Raw genomic sequence first — 19,635 nt, forward strand, 5'->3', positions numbered from 1 at the left:
TGCCCTGCCTGGAGGTGTTCCAGGCCAGGCTGGATGAGGCCTTGAGCTGGTGGGACATGTCCTTGCCCAGGGCAAGGGGTTGGAACTGGATGATCTTGAAGCTGCAGAGCTGGGCCTGAGGAAGGGGAAGAGAGTTTAGGGCAAGACAATGACCGTGCAAGCTCCTGAAGGAAGCCAAGGTGGTTTTGTAAGAGCAAAAGGAACTTCTCTTGCAGATCCTCTACAGGTTCCTGTTTGCAGCAGTCAGGTGCTTAGCTGATGGGGTTCTTACCCTCATGAATCTGTTCTTCAGAAGGCTTCAGAGCCTTGGGATTGGCTTCTGTGGACAGTTTCAGTTCTTGCTTGGGTTCTTGCTCCATGCATGCACTGCCTGCCTGCTCTGTTGGCCTCTGGGGCATTGCTCAGGTTTTGATGCTGTTGTAGAGAGAAAAACCCTTTAAAAAGCAATGAAGTCATCTTCAGGAGGCTGTGGAAGTTGTAGCTGCTAGTGTGAGGGGACCCCAGGGCTTGTGAACTCATGGTGGAATCCAAAGCTGGCAGGAGGGAAGAGAACTGCAGCCTTGTTCACTCTCTAGAGGCCTTCAAAGCTTTCCTGGCCATATGATAAGGCAAGGAGAATCCTGGGATAGTTTGGGCTGGGAGAGACTTTTAAAGCTCATCTCATCCAACTCCCCTGCAGTCAGCAGGGACATCTGCAGCTAGAGCAGGCTGCTCACACCCCCAGACAATCTGCCCTGCAGTGGTGGCAGGTATGGGGCAGCTCCCACCTCTCTGGGCAGGATGTTGTGTGCTCCAGTACACACTGACCACAGCAACCCCAGGCTGGGAACAGAGTGGCTGAGAGCAGCCAGGCAGAAAGGGACCTGGGGGTAGTGGTTAGTATCTGGCTGAACATGAGCCAGCAGTGTGCCCAGGGGGCCAAGAAGGCCAAGGGCATCCTGACCTGCATCAGGAACAGTGTTCAACACTGGTTAGGCCACACCTTGAGTCCTGTGTCCAGTTCTGGGCTCCTCAGGTTAGGAAAGAGGTTGAGCTGCTGGAAGGTGTCCAGAGAAGGGCAACAAAGCTGGGGAGGGGTCTGGAGCACAGCCCTGGGAGGAGAGGCTGAGGGAGCTGGGGTTGCTTAGCCTGGAGAGGAGGAGGCTCAGGGGAGACCTTCTTGCTCTCTGCAACTCCCTGAAGGGAGGTTGTAGCCAGCTGGGGGTTGGTCTCTTCTCCCAGGCACCCAGCAGCAGAACAAGAGGACACAGTCTCAAGCTGTGCCAGGGGAGGTTTAGGCTGGAGGTGAGGAGAAAGTTCTTCCCAGCAAGAGAGATTGGCCCTGGGGATGTGCTGCCCAGGGAGGTGGTGGAGTCCCCATCCCTGGAGGTGTTTAAGAAGAGCCTGGCTGAGGCCCCTGGTGCCATGGCTGAGTTGATCAGATGGTGCTGGGTGAGAGGTTGGACTGGATGATCTCTGAGGTCTTTTCCAACCTGGTTAATTCTGTATTCTGTAATTCTGTGATGTAAACTGACTTCCTCTCTCTTTTTGAGTCCTTTGCTCCAGCAGATGCCAGCTCTGCCTTGTGCCTTTGCTGACCTTGGCTGCATTGCTTTGTTGTGGTTGAGTACCACCAGCAGCTCTCTGCTCCTCTCTCCCCTTTACCGTCTCTGGGGGGAAGGGAGCAGGGAGGGGGAAGCTCTTAGTACTCCCCTGGCTTTGTCCAGGGGGGTTCCTGTGCTGTTTGTTAGCTGTACACATGTAAATACTGTGTGTTTTGTACATGCTCGTTGCAGTTCATGTTTGGATTGTAGTTTAGCCTGTGGATGCAGCTTCCTTTGCCTCCCAGCTGGGCTGCTCCGGCAGTTCTGTGTTGGGGGCAGTTTCCACCCGGCACACCGCACTGTGGTGGGTGGCTGTGACACCGCTGGTGGTGGGGTGCCAGCCCTGGTTTGGATGTCCGTGCTCTGGGAAAGGCAGAGGCGATGCCCATCTCCATTGCATTGGTCAGCAGTGGGGAGGCTCGGGACTGATCTCGGTTCTGCTGCTGGCTTGGGTGGGCACTGCAGCCTCTGCTCCAGATGCACCCCTGCAGGGAGCCCTGTGCCACCCCTGACTGGCAGGGTGTGAAATGCCTCTTGACCCTGCCCTTCGTCTGTCAGCTCTGCAGGTGGAACGGCCAGAGGCAGCCGGTGGCAGCGTGCTGGCAGTGCGGCGGCAGAGTGCCTGTGCCCGCTGCTGCGCTGCCTGTGCCCGCTGCTGCGCTGCCTGTGCCCGCTGCTGCGCTGCCCCCCGCTGCTGCGCTGCCCCCCGCTGCTGCAGTGCGCTGGGGGCTGGGCTCTGTCCGAGGGGCGGCCGGGGCCCTCACTGCCCCTTCCTTCCATGGCTCTGCGGCCAGGGCTGTGCTGTGGCCGCTCCTGCGGTGACTCTGAGCCGCTGTGGGGGCACAAGGAGTGGCAGATGGCTGAGGGGCTGTGGGCAGCACTGCTGCTCAGGGGCTGTGGGCCCTGCCCTGCCCTTCCCCGCCCCGGGCTGTGGGCCCTGCCCTTCCCCGCCCCGGGCTGTGGGCCCTGCCCTTCCCCGCCCCGGGCTGTGGGCCCCGCCCTGCCCCGCCCCGGGCTGTGGGCCCTGCCCCGCCCTGCCCCGCCCCGGGGCTGTGGGCCCTGCCCCGCCCTGCCCCGCCCCGGGGCTGTGGGCCCTGCCCCGCCCTGCCCCGCCCCGGGGCTGTGGGCCCGGCCCCGCCCTGCCCCGGGGCTGTGGGCCCGGCCCCGCCCCGCCCCGGGGCTGTGGGCCCGGCCCCGCCCCGCCCCGGGCTGTGGGCCCCGCCCCGCCCCGCCCCAGGCTGTGGGCCCTGCCCCGCCCTGCCCCGCCCCGGGCTGTGGGCCCTGCCCCGCCCTGCCCCGCCCCGGGCTGTGGGCCCTGCCCCGCCCTGCCCCGCCCCGGGCTGTGGGCCCTGCCCCGCCCTGCCCCGCCCCGGGCTGTGGGCCCTGCCCTGCCCCGCAGGCTGGCTCTGTGTGGTGCGATACTGTGCCGTGCGGTGCGGTGCGATGCTGCCTGCTTCACCTTTCTGCTCCTTTGCAGTGCTGGAGGGCTGGGCGCTGGGGGGAATTGCCTGGGTGTGTGCAGCTGGGCTGGGTGGTCTAAAGTGGTGCTTGATGGGAGCAGATGTGATGCAAACCTGCAGCTGCCTGGGAACAAACCCAGCCTCTTTGCCTTAAAGAGCATTGCCTGTTCCCACCAAACTCAGAACAGAGCTGTTCTGGTCAGAGCAGTCAGCAGGAAATCCCAGGATGCCCCATGGAGGGGCTGGAAGGGACCTTTGAGCTCACTCAGTCCAAGCCCTGCTCCAGCAGGGCATCCACAGCAGCTTGCCCAGGGGCACAATGCCCAGGGGGGGTTGGAAGCTCTCCACACCAGGAGGCTCCACAACCTCTCTGGGCAGCCTGCTCCAGGCTCCAGCACCCTCACAACAAACAACTTTCTCCTCCTGCTCAGGTGGAGCCTCCCGGGTTGCAGTTGGTGCCCATGTCTCAGTTCCTGTTGTAGCTTTATGAACAGCTGGAGGAGGTTGATGGTGCCTAGGGCAGGTCCCCTGCTGCCCTCTGCCCACCACCTGCCAGTGCTGGTTCCCACACTGCTCTGTGCTGTCTCTCAGAAGTGGTTTGTAAGGTGCTGTGTGCTTGGGGGGCAGGCCTCAAGTTTCCTCTAACCCCAAGCATTTAGTTGTGATTTTAGAGTTCCCACTGGCCCAGGAGGTGTTCTCAGCACTGATGTGCTGCTTTGGCTTACAGCATGGAATCACAGAATGCTCTGGGTTGGAAGGGAGCTCCAAAGCTCACCCAGTCCAACCCCCTGCACTCAGCAGGGACATCCCCAACTAGATCAGGCTGCCCAGGGCCCTGTCCAGCCTCACCTTGAACAGCTCCAGGGATGGAGCCACAACCACCTCCCTGGGCAGCCTGCTGCAGTGCTCCAGCAGCCTCATGGTGCAGAACTTGATCCTGACAGCCAGTCTAAACCTGCTCTGCTCCAGCTTGAAACCATTTCTCTCGTCCTGTTGCTGCAGGCCTTCGTAAGCAGTCTCTCTGCATCCTTCTTGGAGCCCCTTTCAGGTACTGAGATGCAGCTCTAAGGTCTCCCTGGAGCCTTCTCTCCAGGCTGAACACCCCCATCTCCCTCAGCCTGTCCTTGAAGCAGAGCTGCTCCAACCTCCTGATCATCTTTGTGGCTTCCTCTGGACTTGCTCCATCAGGTCCATGTGCTTCCTGTGTTGAGGGCTCCAGCCCTGGATGCTGACTGGTGTGCTGTGGGCTTTCAGACAGCCTGGAGTGCAGAGGCGCCGAGTGTTGGCAGTACTGTCCTGCTCTTTGCATCTCTCTTGGTACCGAGCATCTGATACACAGGCTGTGTGTTTCCTGCTCCTCAAAGAGCTGCCATTTCTCACAGTGCTGCTGAAGGCCTCTGTTGAGACTTGGTCGAGGCGGCCGAGGCGGCCGAGGCGGCCGAGGCGGTCGGCGGTCGAGGCGGTCGGCGGTCGAGGCGGTCGGCGGTCGAGGCGGCCGAGGCGGCCGGCGGTCGAGGCGGTCGAGGCGGCCGGCGGTCGAGGCGGTCGAGGCGGCTTCCTGCCTTCTGCTTCACCCCTGGCAGCGCAGCAGCGCTGCCTGCCTCTGGTGACACCGCTGGAGGGTGTGGGGCACTGAGGGTGTGCTGCCTGCTGAGCTGCCCTGAAGTGCTGCCTGGCTGTGCTTTGCTGGTGTCCCTGCTGCTTGCTAAAGGTTCTGCTGAGCCCAGACCTGACCTCCTGGGTGCCTCTGTGTGGCAGTCAGGGGTGTCTGTCATCAGCTCACAGGGGAGCGCGGAGCCCAGCCCCGGCTGCACGGGCACCCGCTCCTTTGTGGGTCACTTGTGGTGCTGCTGCTCTCTGTGAGGTGAGAGCCAGCAGAGAGCCCCAAGGCATTCTGCAGGCAGTGCTGTGGGTGCCCAGCGCTGCTGGGAGCCCCTGGAGCCTGAGGGGCTCGGCAGGATTTAGCCCTCTGCTTGCTGGGGCTGTGCAGTGCTGCCGTGCCCTCCGTGCTGGCTGCAGGGAGCCGTGCTGGCAGCCAAGGCTCTGCAGGGTTTTACCTTGTGTTAAACCCTGAGCTGTAGCAATCTTGTGCCTGCATCTCTTGCAGTGTGCTCTCAATGCAGTGATCTGTTCCAGCAGCTCTGCCATCTCTGGAGAGAGCTGTGAATGTTTGGTAAACAGTGGGTGCCTCTGGCCTTATCTGGGGGTGCTTTGTGGCTGCTGCTCAGCCACACTGCTCCTCACATGCTGGCCACAGAGAGGCCTTTGTCGGCCCCAGCTGTACCCAGCCTGATGCTGCTCTGCCGTGGAGAGCTGAGCAGGATGTGTGCCCTGGTGCTGCAGCCTGGAGGGAGGCTGCTCCCCCAGGACAGGGCTGCAGAGCACCTATCTGCATGGCATCCCCAAGGGCACATCCTGCCTGGCAAGCCTGCTGCCCTTCTGTGACAAGCTCACAACATCAATAGATGAAGGCTGAGCATCTGACCTCATTGACCTGGAGCTGAGCAAAGCCTTCACCACTGTCCTGCACCACATCCTGGCCTCCAGACTGGTGCAGGATGGGCTCCATGGAAGGACCACTCAGTGGATACAGAACTGGCTTGAGGGCTGCACCCCAAGGGTGGCTGTCAGTGGTCCATGGACAAGTGGAGTCCCTCAGGGATCAGTGCTGGGACCAGGCTTGGCTAACATCTCTGTTGGTGCCATGGGCAGTGGCACTGAGGCTCCCTCAGCACCAAGCTGTGTGGTGCTGCTGACAGCTGGAGGGAAGGATCCATCCAGAGGGACCTGGGCAGGCTGCAGAGCTGGGCCCAGGACAACCTCAGGAGGTTCAGCAAGACCAAGGGCAAGGTCCTGCAGCTGGGGCAGGGCAATCCCAGGCACTGATCCAGGCTGGGCAGGGACTGGCTGCAGAGCAGCCCTGGAGAAAAGGCCTTGGGGGTGCTGGGGGAGGAGAAGCTCAGCAGGAGCCAGCAGGGAGCACTTGCAGCCCAGAGAGCCAAGCAGAGCCTGGGCTGCAGCAAGAGAAGTGTGGCCAGCAGGGCCAGGGAGGGGATTCTGCCCCTCTGCTCCACTCTGCTGAGCCCACAGCTGCAGCTCTGGGGCCAGCTCTGGAGCCTCTGTGCCAGGAAGGGTCTGGAGGTGCTGGAAGGTGTCCAGAGCAGGGCCAGGAGGAGGAGCAGAGGGCTGGAGCTGCTCTGCTGTGAGCACAGCCTGAGAGAGTTGGGGTTGTGCAGGCTGGAGAGGAGAAGGCTCCCAGGAGACCTCATTGTGGCCTTCCAGGGTCTGCAGGGGGCTGCAAGCAAGCTGGGGAGGGACTTTGGAGGGTGTCAGGGAGGGATAGGACTGGGGAGGATGGAGCAGAACTAGAAGTGGGGAGATTGAGATTGGATATGAGGAAGAAGTTATTCCCCATGAGGGTGGTGAGAGCCTGGCACAGGCTGCCCAGGGAGGTGGTGGAAGCCTCCTGCCTGGAGGTGTTTGCAGCCAGGCTGGAGGTGGCTGTGAGCAACCTGATGTGGTGTGAGGTGTCCCTGCCCATGGCAGGGGGTTGGGGCTGGCTGAGCCTTGAGCTCCCTTCCAGCCCTGACAGTTGTGTGATTCTGTGACCTGCTCTGTCTCAGCCTCCTGCCAGCACAGGCTGTGCACACTGAGGTAGCTGTGTCTGAAGCAGGCATTTCAAATCTCCTTTGTTAGCTGGAGCTGGGTGGCAGGGGTGGATTTAGGCTTGCAGACCCTTCTGGTAAATCCCTGAGACCACAGGGACTGGAATATGGAAAGAGGCAGAAAGAAGGCCTGGGCAGAGGGATGCCTGCTGCAGCCTGGCTGCTGGAGCTGGCTTGGGGCTCTGCAGGTGAGGCTGGGCCAGGGCTTGCTACTGGGGACAGCTGGCACCCTGTGTTTAATGCCAGCCTTGGCAGCTTGAGGGGGTTGATAAACTCTCCTGAGGACAGTGGCTTGTCTCTGTGGCAGTGCTTTTCCCAGCTGCCTGCCGTGTTAGTAAGATTTTAAATGCCTCTGCAGAGCTTTAGTTACTATCCCAAGGGGCCAGGCTCTGCTCAGTGGTGTCCTGTGACAGGGCAAGGGGCAATGGACACAAACTGGAACCCAGGAGGCTCCTCCTCAACATGAGGAGAAACTTCTTTGCTGTGAGGGTGCTGGAGCCCTGGAGCAGGCTGCTCAGAGGGGATGTGGAGTCTCCTCCTTTGGAGACTTTCAAGCCCCAGCTGGATGTGTTCTGTGTGCCCTGCTCTGGCAGGGGAGTGTGGACTGGGTGATCTCTGGAGCTCCCTTCCAAGCCCCACTGTTGTGTGGTTCTGTGGCATGTCCCTGTTGCCATCTCCCAGCACATGCTGGTCTCTGCTGTGGATCCCTCTTTTGCCCAGAAGGACCCCAGCCAGCCTGTGCCTGAAGGTGAGGGTTTGTGCTGAGCAGGGGGCAGGCTGTGGCTGTCAGCTGTGCAGGGGGATCAGAGGTGTGCAGGGGCTGGAGATGCTTCACAGATGCTGTGTGTTGTGAGTGGCAGGAATGTGGCACAGGTGTCTGAGCTTCTCCTGGCAGCCAGCAAGAAGTGTCAGGGTTTGATCCCAGCCCTTCCATGGCAGAGCAGCAGCATCTCAGCTGAGGAGGCAGCTTTGCCTCACCCAGCACTTGCAGAGCTGTGCCTTCTGCTGAGCTGTGCTCTCAGACCTGGGCTGTCCGTGAGCTCTGCCAGGAGCAGGGAAGGTCACAGTGCCACTGCCCTGGGGAGGTCAGCTCCTGTGGGCTGGGCTGCAGCCACTGGGGCAGTGGAACACGGGGCTTTATCTCCTGGGGCTCAGGACCCCTTGGCCCCTTCATCCCTTTGCTGCTGCTCACCCAAGTCCCCATCCCTCTCCCCTGGCATTGCTTGCCCAGGCAGCAGCCCAACCAACTCTGTGCTGCTGTGGCCAGGCTCCTGCCTGTGCCCACTGTCTGCCCTCCCCTTGGGGCACAGCATTGCCAGGGGGCTGCTTCCCCAGTTCATTTTCACTGCTGAGTCCATAGAGCAAGAAGAAAGGGTCAGGGCCTGCCTGTTCCTTCCTTTCTTGGAGGTTTGATTATTTAGTCATTTACAGAATGGTTTGGGCAGGAAGAGACCTTCAAGACCATCCAGCTCCAGCCCCCTGCCCTGGGCAGGGACCCCTCCCACCAGCACAGGCTGCTCAGGGCCTCATCCAGCCTGGCCTGGAACACCTCCAGGCAGGGCACAGCCACAGCCTCCCTGGGCAGCCTGTGCCAGGCTCTCCCCACCCTCACTGCCAACAGTTTCTTCCTCCTCTCCACTCTCAGTCTCCCCTCTCCCAGCTCAAAGCCATTGTTCCTCATCCTGGCACTCCCAGCCTTTGTCCAGAGTCCCTCCCCAGCTCTTCTGGAGCCCTTCAGGTCCTGACAGGCTGCTCTGAGGTCTCCCTGGAGCCTTCTCTTCTCCAGGCTGCACAGCTGCCATTGGCCTTATAGGCTGCCAGTGCCCATTGCTGGCTCCTGTGCAGCTTCTCATCCACCAGCACCCCCCAGGGCTGCTTTCTATTCTCTCCTCCCCCAGCCTGGTGTCTCCATCCATAAACCCAGCAGTGCCAGGCTGCCATGGCCCTCAGCACCACATCTGCACAGGCTGGAAACCCCTCGAGGGATGGGGACTCCACCGCTGCCCTGGGCAGCCTGGGCCAGGCCTTAACTGCTCTTAACCACCACACAGTGAAGTTTTTCCTCATGTCCAACCTAAATCTCCCCTTGAGGCTGTTTCTTCTTATCCTATCACTTGTTTCCTGTGAGAAGAGCCCAAGCCCCACCTCAACTGCAGCTTCTTCTCAGGGAGCTGCAGAGAGCAATGAGGTCTCCCTCAGCCTCCTCCAGGCGGAACACCCCCAGCTCCCTCAGCTGCTCCTCCTCACACCTAATCTCCAGACCCTTCCCCAGCTCTGTTGTTCTTCTCTGGGCCTGCTCCAGCTCCTCAGTGTCCTTCTTGCAGTGTGGGACCCAAAACTGAACCCAGCACTCAAGCTGTGGCCTCAGCAGTGTTCAGGCCTGGAGCATAATCCCTGCCCTGCCCCTGCTGCCCACAGCATTGCTGCTCCAGGCCAAGCTGCTGCTGCCCTTCTTGCCCACCTGGGCACTGCTGGCTCATCACCAGCTGCTGGCAACCAGCACCTCCAGGTCCTTTTCCGAGAGGCACTTTCCAGCCCCTCTGCCCCAAGCCTGGAGCCTTCATGGGGTTGTTGAGCCCCATGTGGAGACCCAGCTCTGGGCCTTGGCTTATGGATCCAGCCTGGGCAGCTTTCCCTGTAGAGGCTTTGAACCCTCAAGCAGCTCAACACTTCCAGCCAGCTTGGTTTAGTCTGCAGGCTTGCAGAGCCTGCTTTCTCCTTCCTCCTCCAGACTGCTGCTGAAGACATCTAACAGGACTGGCCCCAATCAGAGCCCAGGATACCTGAGTGTAAACGTGGCAGAGCTCCATGGCTTTGCTCATTGCATCCTCTGATGCAAGATTCGGTGCTCAGCAGGGTAAAGTAAGAAGAAAATAGGTTAATAACTGCCCAAGCCAGAGGGCAGTGTTCTCTCTGCATTGGGTGGTGAAGCTTTGGAAGCTCTGGGACAGGGTGCTGAGTGTGAGAGGGGTGATGAAGAATGGACAAGCTTTTGGAGAGAGTGGTTGCTACAGGGAGAGCCTCTGGTCCAGGAGGCTGGTGGGGGCTCAGCTGGGGGGTGCCAGCTTTGCTCATGTACTGTCACAGAGGAGGCACAGTGGTGAGGGGAGACACTGCCAGCCTCTGGCAAGGGGGGGCTGGTCCTGTGCTGGGTGAAGCAAGCACTCCCCACCCCACATCAGTTCAAGGGGGAAGGGCTGGGGGGTACCTGAAGGGGCTAGAAGGAGGCTGGGGAGAGGCTGATCCAAAGGCCTGCGGTGCCAGGGTGAGGGACAGTGGCTTCAGACTAGAGAAGAGCTAATGGTCTGGTGGAGGATGTCCCTGCTGACTGCAGGGGTTGGGCTGGGGGCCTTCCAACCCACAGCATTCTGTGGGCTAGAATCCTGCTCTTGGGGAGTGTGTGGCTGCCCTGAAGGCTTCTCTGGGCTGCTGCTGGCAGAGGGCTGAGAGTCCTTCAACGATTACTGAGGGGCTTGGGGGCAGTTCTGATGGCTGCAAAAGGATGGCACTGAAAAGCTGGCATGCTGGGTGGCTTTGGGTACTGACCACAACCTCTGGATTCAGGTCTGCATTGGGGTTAATATTTCTGAGCTCCAGAGAAGCTGCTGGGGTTGGTGGTTGTCACTGCCCAGGGAGCTCACCTGCTGTGTCCCTCAGTGAGCTGAGATGTGCTGCTGGCTGCAGCTCAGATGTGTAGCTCTGCTGGGATCTCTCCTTCACTGAAACAGCTTCTCTCAGTTCAGGAGTGTCAGCAGGAGCCAGGGATGTGTTTTGCAGGACAGCAAGGCTCCTGTGTCAGTGTGATGAGCTCTGAAGCTCCCAGTTAGCTGGAGGCAAGCATGACAACGCAGCTGGAGGTCTCATGCTGAGAGAAACGCTTGGCAGAAGCAGCTCATTGTGGAAGTGTCCTGGGGTTTCTCCCGTGGCAGCAGAGTAAAGCTGGTGTGGCTCTTGTCAGCTTTTGTCCAGAAATCAGGAATCTGAATTATTTGGTGTCATTTGTAGCCCTGCTTGCCCAGAGTTTTGTTTCCTTGTCCTTGAGCCTTGGAAGAAGACAGTTTCAGTAGAGAGGGGGATGGCCAGAAGTGGCCATGGCTGGCACAAGTCAATATTGCTCCTCAGAGGCACTGCCTCTCCTGAGGGCATTCAAAAGTCAGCAGTGGCAGTCAGAGTGAATCTGCATCTTCAGCCAGCCCCTGCCCCTCCCAGGATCACAGGGGCAGAGGATGTCAGGCGTTGGAAGGGACCCAAAGAGATCATCCAGTCCAACCCCCTGCCAGAGCACCTCCAGGCTTGGGGACTCCACCACCTCCCTGGGCAGCACATTCCAATCCCTGACCACTCTTGCTGGGAACAAATGTTTCCTACTGTCCAGTCTAAACCTCTCCTGTGGCAGCTTGAGGCCATTGCCTCTTGTTCTGTCACTAATTACCTGTGAGAAGAGACCAGCAGCCCTGCTCTGCCTTGGCTCCAGCCCCTCCACATCTCTCCTGTGTTCAGGTGCCCAAAACTGGACACAACACTCGAGGTGTGGCCTCCCCAGAGAGTCCCAGGGGTCAGTCACCTCTGTACATTATGGCTCAACCCTTCCTCCCGAGTTGCCTCCTGAAAGGGGCAGTGCTTGGCAGTGCTGCAGGGCACAGCCCTCATCTGGGTGTGAATGCTGACCGGGGTGGTACTGAATGGGGCAGTCAGTGCCAGTGACAGACCTGCTGAGCATCCTTCTACCCTTGGCAGAGAGTTTCTGCAGTGGCAGTTCTTAACCCCAGCAGCTCAAACCCCAGGCTTCCTTCATCCAGACTCCCCAGGGCTAACTCTGCTCTGGGCTGGAGTTCTTCATGGTTTCCTCCAAAATGTGAGCAGTTTGCACTGGGAGGATGGTTTGTCTGGAAAGCAAGGCTGGAAAACTTCTTTGCTCCCAAATCAGTTGTGCTGCTGTTGGAGTGCATCCATGGGCAAGGCTGAAAGGAAGGAAATCTCAGGGAGGCTGGAAGGCTCTGTGGGAAGGCAGCGCTGTGCCAGCAGCCATGGAGCCAGCCAGCAGCCAGGCCTGGCTGTGTGCTGCAGGGGCAGATGTTCCCCTGCTCCCCCTGCATCAGAGCCAGGGCTTTGCTAGCACCTGGGACAATCAAAGCTCTTGGAAACACAGAGGGGCAACAGAGTGCTGGGTTTGTTCCTGCTCAGCTGAGAGTTCAGAGGATCAGAGGATGTTAGGTCCAAGCCCCCTGCCAGAGCAGGACCATAGGATCCAGCACAGCTCACACAGAACACATCCAGACAGGGCTGGAAAGGCTCCAGGGAAGGAGACTCCACAACCTCTCTGGGCAGCCTGCTCCAGGGCTCTGGGAGCCTCCCAGTGCAGAAGTTCCTCCTCATGTTGAGGTGGAACCTCCTGTGCTGCAGTTTCCATCCATTGCCCCTTGGCCTATCCCAGGACACCCAGCCCTCAGATATTGATACACATTTATTAGCATCAGCTTTGCTTTGGGATGCCCTGAGGAGATCAGATTGTTTCCTCTTCAGAAGATAACCTGGGAGGCTCTGCTCCTTTTCCAGGTGGAAGCAAATCACCCAACCCAGCAGCCCTCACATCCTCCCCACACCCCATGCTCTCTTTTTGTGGGTGTGTTTTAGTTGTGCAAGGGTAAGGTGGGAAGGTTGCAGGGCTGGGTGCAGACCCTCTGTGGCAGCACACAGCAAGAAGGATGACCAAACTCCTTTCCCTGTGGCTGTTTCTCTTCTTTTCTGCTTTGGAGCAAGGAAGTGGAGCTCAGACAGGGTTGTGATGTGGTGCTGCTGCAGGGACAGCTCCTGCCCAGAATCCCCTTGGCACTGTGACAGAGAGCAGCATACCACAGGGCACAGCCCTGGGGAGATTCCCTCAACACAAGGCAATACTTTCCTTGCCACTGCAGCTCAGCAAAGCCAAGACCATCCCATGCTCAGAACCAGTCTGGACTTAGGTTTGTTGAGCTCTGTGCTGATCTTACACTACCAGTGGGAGCTGGGAAGACCTGAGTCAAGAACCCTTGTAGTTTCAGCATTAACCTAGCATCAAGAAGTAGTAGGAGCAACTGGAGAGAGTCCAGGGCAGGCTGCAAAGCTGCTGAGGGGCCTGGAGCAGCTCTGGGAGCAGCAAAGGCTGAGAGCCCTGGGGCTGAGAGCCTGCAGAAGAGCAGCCCCAGAGGGCAGCTGAGCAATGCTCAGCAAGAGCCAAAGGAGCTGTGGGGGGCAAGAGGCTGGGGCCAGGCTCTGCTGAGTGGTGCCCAGGGCCAGCACAAGGGGCAGTGGGCACAGACTGGCAGCCAGGAGGTTGGATCTGAGCAGGAGGAGGAAGTTGTTTGTTGTGAGGGTGCTGGAGGCCTGGAGCAGGCTGCCCAGAGAGGTTGTGAAGTCTCCTGGTATGGAGAGCTTCCTTGATGGCCTTGAGGACCTTTTGCACCCATAGTGATTCTGTGTGAATTGGTTTCACTCTTGGGCCCCTTCAAAGCCAGAGGCTCTGCCCAGTTGGATGAACTTTGCTGCTAGAAAAAGAAAGTTCCTGACACTGCCTTGCCCTCGAGAGAGGGGAAGTGCTTCAGGTGTGGATAAATCAACATGAGAAGGATGGTGAATGGTGCAGATCCCCTGAGCCAGTCTGAGTGGAGCTGCTGCTGAAACAGGACATGAGTGAGGAGCTGTGTGACCATCACCTGCAGGTAGCTGCCCAGCACCACCCACTCCTGCCCCGAGCTGGGGCAGAGCAGCAGGGGGAGGATTCAGCCCTGGAGTTGTGGCTGGCCAGCGCTGGCATCGCCGGGATCCTCGGCAGCCCTGGGCTCCGTCTGGTGTCGCTCTGTGTAAGGAGGGAGCTGCCAGCAGGGATCATCACAAGTCCCAGAGGTTGGTCAGGCAGTGGTGGTGTTGCAGCCCTGTCCCAGGTTGTGCACTTGCAGCAGGTCCTGCCAGGAAACCTCTGGGTCCTCACTGGTGGCTGACCTGCCTGCAGCCCTCTGCTGTGGAGGAGCCTTGCCGGACTTCCAAAGGCCTTCTCTTGTCTGAGAAGAGGAGGCTCAGGGGAGACCTCATTGCTGTCCACAACTCCCTGAAGGAAGGTTGTAGCCAGGTGGGGCTTGGTCTCTTTTCCCAGGCACCCAGCACCAGAACAAGAGGACACAGACTCAAGCTGTGCCAGGGGAGGTTCAAGCTGGATGTTAGGAAGAAGTTCTTCACAGAGTATTTGGCCACTGGGATGTGCTGCCCAGGGAGGTGGTGGAGTCACCATCCCTGGAGGTGTTCAAGAAGAGCCTGGATGAGGCACTTAGTGCCATGGTCTAGTGGATTGGATAGGGCTGGGTGATAGGTTGGACTGGATGACCTCAGAGGTCTCTTCCAACCTGGCTGATTCTGTGACTCAAAGGCACAGCCAGGAGATGCAGCTGGCTTCGTGTCTCTGCTGGTGTCTGAGCAGACAGTGGGGTGCTGGGGCACTGCCTTCCCAGAGAAGCTGTGGATGCCTCAGCCCTGGCACTTTTCATAGGCAGGTGGCTGAAGGGAGCTTTGAGCAACCTGATCCAGTGAAAGGTGTCCCTGTAGGTGGCAGGTACTGGACTGGGTCATCTTTGAAGGTTCCTTCCAACCCAAACTCTTCTGTCATCCTGTGAATCTTTCTGTTGGTCTGCTCTGTGAGAACACTGTGGGTGGTTGGCATCAGTGCTGCTAAGGTCTGCAGAAAGTGATAGACTCAGTTTGGTTTTGCTGCCTTTTTGGTTTTGTTCATCTCCTGCTTCATTTCTGGGTAGTGTGCAGGGCTGAGATGACCTCTTTGGCTTCTGAGTGATTCTGCTGCAGTTTGTTTGGGCACAGGAGCTCCTAGAGCCTGAGCTTGGGAAGCTTTTGCTCTGTTGCCTTCCCAACAGCCCAGCTCTCCTCTGCAGGGCTTAGGGCATCGGTGCTTGGTCAGCAGCAGGGTGCCATGGGTAAGGGAAGGAGGAATGGACATCAGGATGGGGATGGGCACTGAAATGAGAATGGAATGTCACTGTCACTCCTGGAAAGTCACCCTGTGGCTGTGTGCAGCCCTGAGTGCTGCCATTCCAAGCAGCAACAGTGAAGAGTCTCAATCAGAATCTTCCAAGAGGTTCTACCCCTGCTGAACATCAGGAGGTTCCTCTGCCAAAACATCAGGAGGTTTCATCTCTGCTGAGACACCAATCCCCCCCTCCACACAATCCCTTCATCTTGGTGCTGCTGCCCAGGAGCTGTTGCCAGCTGACAGGCTCAGCACAAGGGACACAGGCACCGAGGGGCAGGAGTAAACTCCTCTCTCCCTGCTGTGCCTCTGCATATCAGTGGCAGAAGCAGCAGAACATTGGTGGTAGAGCAGAGGTGAAATGCATCAAGGCACTGCAGCTGCTCAGTGCTGCATGAGGCCAGGCAGAGTGTTAGGCAAGATCCATAACCAACTGCCCCAGCACTTGAGCATCATCCAGATGCCCAGCTGCTGGGGAGCCCTGGTTACAGCCAGGGTTTGGAGAACCTTTGCTGCCCATTGGGAGGTCCTAGCAGTGCCTCCACTCGTAGGGGAGGCTTCCAGGGAGGCTGTGAGAGGGCCCAGCCTCCATATTGCTGAGTAAACAAGTTCATGTGATTCTAAATGTGGAAACCTATGACTTCATCTTCCCCTTGGATTTTCCCAGGGCCTGGCCAGGGCCCAGAGAGAAACCAAGGGAGCGTTGGAGTGATTTTCTCTCTCTGGCTCTGATCACACCTCCACACAAGGCTGGGCATCTGACTGCATGGCCTTGGTGCTCTGCCTCTAAGCAAGGACAGTTGACTCCATTCTGATGCCATTTCACCCTCACTGATAGTTCTGTTCTGCCTAAGCTCCATCTGTCACTAATAAGCATCCAGACTTTGTTAAGTGATAATAGATGCTAAGGAGCAGACACTGACCTGGGGAGCAGATGCTTGGAATATTCTTTACTATGAGGGTGGTGGAACACTGGAACAGGCTGCCCAGGGAGGTGGTTGAGGCTTCTTCCCTGGAGATATTGAAGGTGAGGCTCAACAAGGCCCTGGGCAACCTGGTCTAGTTGGGGATGTCCCTGCTGACTGCAGGGAGGTTGGACTGGATGAGCTTAGAAGGTCCCTTCTGGCCTGGACTATTGTATGCCTCTTTTGTCCCCCACTGGTGCCTAGGTAAAATGGCTGAGCTGCCTCTCTTGGGCCTGCCCAGGCCTAAGGCTGGGTTGGGCAGGGGGAAGAAAGAGCCCTGGGGGGGGGTGGGTTTGGGTGTCCCCCCAGGTGGTGATGGGACGTTATTGGGTGTGTTCTGGGATGTCTCTCTTGTCACAGTGCCTGTGGTTCTCTGTAAAACTTTCACTGGTGGGTTTTTTGTTTTCCCATTTAAACTTTCCACCATTGCTGCAATCCGTTTGTCTGAGTCGTTATTTCTGCCTGTGGTGGGAGAATTCCATCTCCCAAACCATGACAAATGTGCTGCCCAGGGAGGTGGTGGAGTCACCATGACTGGAGGTATCACAGTCTCACCAAGGTTGGAAGAGACCTCGAGGGTCATCGAGTCCAACCTGTCTGCACAGACCTCATGACTGGACCACGGCACCAAGTGCCACGTCCAATCCCCTCTTGCACACGTTGAACACACTGGATGAGGCACTTGGTGCCATGGGTTAGTTGATTAGATGGTGTTGGTTGAAAGGTTGGACTTGATGATCTCAAAGGTCTTTTCCAACCTGCTTAATTCTATAACACCCAGTGTTCGGTTGGGATGTTCATCCAGAGCTCAGCTCTGGTTTGGGGCCCATGGCTCAGGCCCCAGCACTGCCCTGTGCTGGTGTCTGCCTCTGGCTGTGTGTGCAGGCTTGCCCTGCCCTGCCCCGCCTCTGGCCCTGCCCCGCCTCTGGCCCTGCCCCGCCCCTGGCAGTGCCTGCCCTGCCCCGCCCCTGGCCCTGCCCCGCCCCTGGCCCTGCCCCGCCCCTGGCCCTGCCCATGCCCTCTGGCGGTGCCTGCCCTGCCCATGCCCTCTGGCGGTGCCTGCCCTGCCTGCCTCTGGCGGTGCCCGCCCTGCCCATGCCCTCTGGCGGTGCCCGCCCTGCCCATGCCCTCTGGCGGTGCCTGCCCTGCCCATGCCCTCTGGCGGTGCCTGCCCTGCCCATGCCCTCTGGCGGTGCCCGCCCTGCCCATGCCCTCTGGCGGTGCCCGCCCTGCCCATGCCCTCTGGTGGTGCCCGCCCTGCCCATGCTCTCTGGCGGTGCCTGCCCTGCCCATGCCCTCTGGCGGTGCCTGCCCTGCCCATGCCCTCTGGCGGTGCCTGCCCTGCCCTGCCCATGCCCTCTGGCGGTGCCTGCCCTGCCCATGCCCTCTGGCCGTGTGTGCCCTGCCTGCCTCTGGCAGCTTTTGGACAAGGTCAGGTGTTGAGTGCTACACTTGGGCCACAGCAGCCCCATGAACGCTCCAGGCTTGGGGCAGAGTGGCTGGAGAGCTGCTCAGGGGAGGAGGACCTGGGGGTGTTGACTGATGGCCTGCTGAAGATGAGCCAGCAGTGTGCCCAGGAGGCCAAGAAGGCCACCAGCAGCCTGGCCTGGATGAGGACTGGTGTGGCCAGCAGGTCCAGGGATGTGATTGTCCCCCCTCTATTCGGCATTGGTGAGGCCATGCCTCAAATCCTGGGGTCAGTTTTGGGCTCCTCACTCCAAGAAGGACATTGAGGGACTAGAGCAGGTCCAGAGAAGAGCAACCAAGGTGGTGGAGGGCCTTGAACACAAGTCCTGTGAGGAACAGCTGAGGGTTGCTTAGTCTGGAGCAGAGGAGGCTGAGGGGAGACCTCATTGCTCTCTGCAGCTCCTTGAAAGGGGGCTGGAGCCAGCTGGGGGTTGGGCTCTTCACCCAAGGAACAAGAGCAAACAGCCTCAAGCTGTGCCAGGGGAGGCTCAGGTTGGATGTTAGGAACAATTCCTTCCCAGCCAAGGGTTCTCAGGCACTGTCCCAGGCTGCCCAGGGAGGTGGTGGAGTCCCCAGCCCTGGAGGGGTTTCAGAGCTGTGGGGCTGTGGTGCTGAGGGCTGTGGTGCAGTGGCTGAGCAGCAGGGCTGGCTTGGTGGGCTCTGGGTGGGGGCTGGGCTGGCTGAGCTCAGAGGGCTCTCCCAGCCCCAGCAGCTCTATGGTTCTAAGACCGGCCGAGTCCAAGCGGGACAGGAGGGTCGTGTGTCCTGGTGCTGTCTGCAAGTGCAGTCCTCGGGGCCTTTTTTGCACACCTGTGGTTACCAAGAAGATTATCCTTGTGCTGAGGAGTGCTGGGCAGGCTCAGGGGAGGAGTGGGTCAGGATCTGGGGGTACCAGGCCATTGCCTGGGCTTGGGAAGGACTCTGCAGCTCCAGGTCGATGCTTTTCAGGAGGATAAACGATGTGTGATGAACCTGTGGGAAAAAACTGTCCTGGGGAAAGGATTAACCCCAGCTTTGGGAATGCTGGTGTGTGCAGGGGGAGCCTGGAGCTGGGAGGCCCCTTTGTCAGGCAGGACCATCAGTGGGGCTTTGGAGCCTTCTGCCACTTCCTCTGCAGTTATTTTTCCCCACAAGAGCAGAGAGAATCAGAGGCTGCTGCCAAAGGGAAGGTTCCCCGGGCAGCCCAGCCCTCAGCGCCGTCACATCCTGATGAGCACGGGGAGGGGCAGCCCGGCCATTGCAGTGTGCTCCTCGGGGCTGGGTTTGTGCCTCCTGGTCCTGCAGCCTAGCCCCTGCTGGCACAAGTTCTCTGGGGCAGCACAGCCCAGCCATTGCTTACCTCCTTGCAGTGTGCTCCTTGGGGTTGGGTTTGTGCCTCCTGGTCCTGCAGCCTAGCCCCTGCTGGCACAAGTTCTCTAGGGTAGCACAGCCCAGCCATTGCTTACCTCCTTGCAGTGTGCTCCTCGGGGTTGGGTTTGTGCCTCCTGGTCCTGCAGCCTAGCCCCTGCTGGCACAAGTTCTCTGGGGCAGCCCCCCAGGGCGCTGCACTTCAGTTGTTCCCTGGCAGCCAGGGGCTGGTGAGAGGAGCGCCGCTGTGGGGGGCACGCTGGGGGCCCTGCTGTGGAGGTGGCCTGTGGCTGCTGGGGACCCTAGAAGCTGCTGGCGGTACCCCAGGTGTCACAGGAGGAGCTTTGGACGCCTCACCTGGGCCACTGCTTGGGAATGAGCTGGTGGAGACCCTGGGGGTGAGGGCCGCCTGCGATGCCCACCCCCCTGCCCCTGGCAGGAGCTGCGGCTGGCCGCTGCCGCGCGACGCCGGTTCTGTTGATGGCCTTTCTCTCCCCGGGCGCCTTCCCTCCCTTGCTGTGTGGTGTGGTTTGGTTTGTCTGTTTGTTTCTAATCTGTTTTATCTCCAGATGCTCTGAGTGTTTTGCTGCTGACAAAAAGTTTCCTTTATGTTCCGTTGTCTCCCAGGTAAACGCAAAGCGCTGAAGTTAAACTTTGCAAACCCACCTTTCAAGTCCACAGCGAGATTCACTCTAAACACCTCGGGAGTTCCTTTCCAAAACCCACACATGTGAGTATGAAGCCAAAGGCACAACCAGGGCAACGACTGTGGCAGTGTTTAGCCAGCACAGAGTGTGACTGGCACTGCAGTTTGCTGACTCCGGTTGTCTGTAGCTTGTTCCCATCTGCCACAGTCTGAGGCTCTGCAGAAGGTATTTTGAGTTGCAGTTGGGGTTTGGATTTCTTTTCGTTGTCCTCCACCCTTTAAAAAAGGTTCAGTTTGGGGTCTTTGTTTTGCCCTGGAGCTCTGCCTTCCAGAAGTGATTGAACTGAGATGTTCAGTTTGGGGTCTTTGTTTTGCCCTGGAGCTCTGCCTTCCAGAAGTGATTGAACTGAGATCAGTTGTAGCTTGCAAGCCTGTAATTGATTTGCAGACCTCCTCACTGTCACGTTCCTGTCCCTCTATTCGCTGCTTGT

At 59.1% G+C, this 19,635-nt stretch overlaps 1 protein-coding gene across 2 annotated transcripts in view; it reads left to right on the forward strand.

The window, feature by feature from the left end:
- Positions 1 to 19,635, forward strand: part of MAP2K4 (mitogen-activated protein kinase kinase 4) — an 89,830-nt gene that overhangs the window by 15,172 nt on the left and 55,023 nt on the right. For both annotated transcript variants that reach the window (XM_054170361.1, XM_054170360.1), the window contains exon 2: positions 19,126 to 19,228. In XM_054170361.1, the coding sequence (XP_054026336.1) occupies positions 19,126 to 19,228 (103 nt within the window). The remainder of the gene's footprint in view (positions 1 to 19,125; positions 19,229 to 19,635) is intronic.

Source organism: Dryobates pubescens, chromosome 20, assembly GCF_014839835.1.
Source record: "Dryobates pubescens isolate bDryPub1 chromosome 20, bDryPub1.pri, whole genome shotgun sequence".
Taxonomy (NCBI): domain Eukaryota; kingdom Metazoa; phylum Chordata; class Aves; order Piciformes; family Picidae; genus Dryobates; species Dryobates pubescens.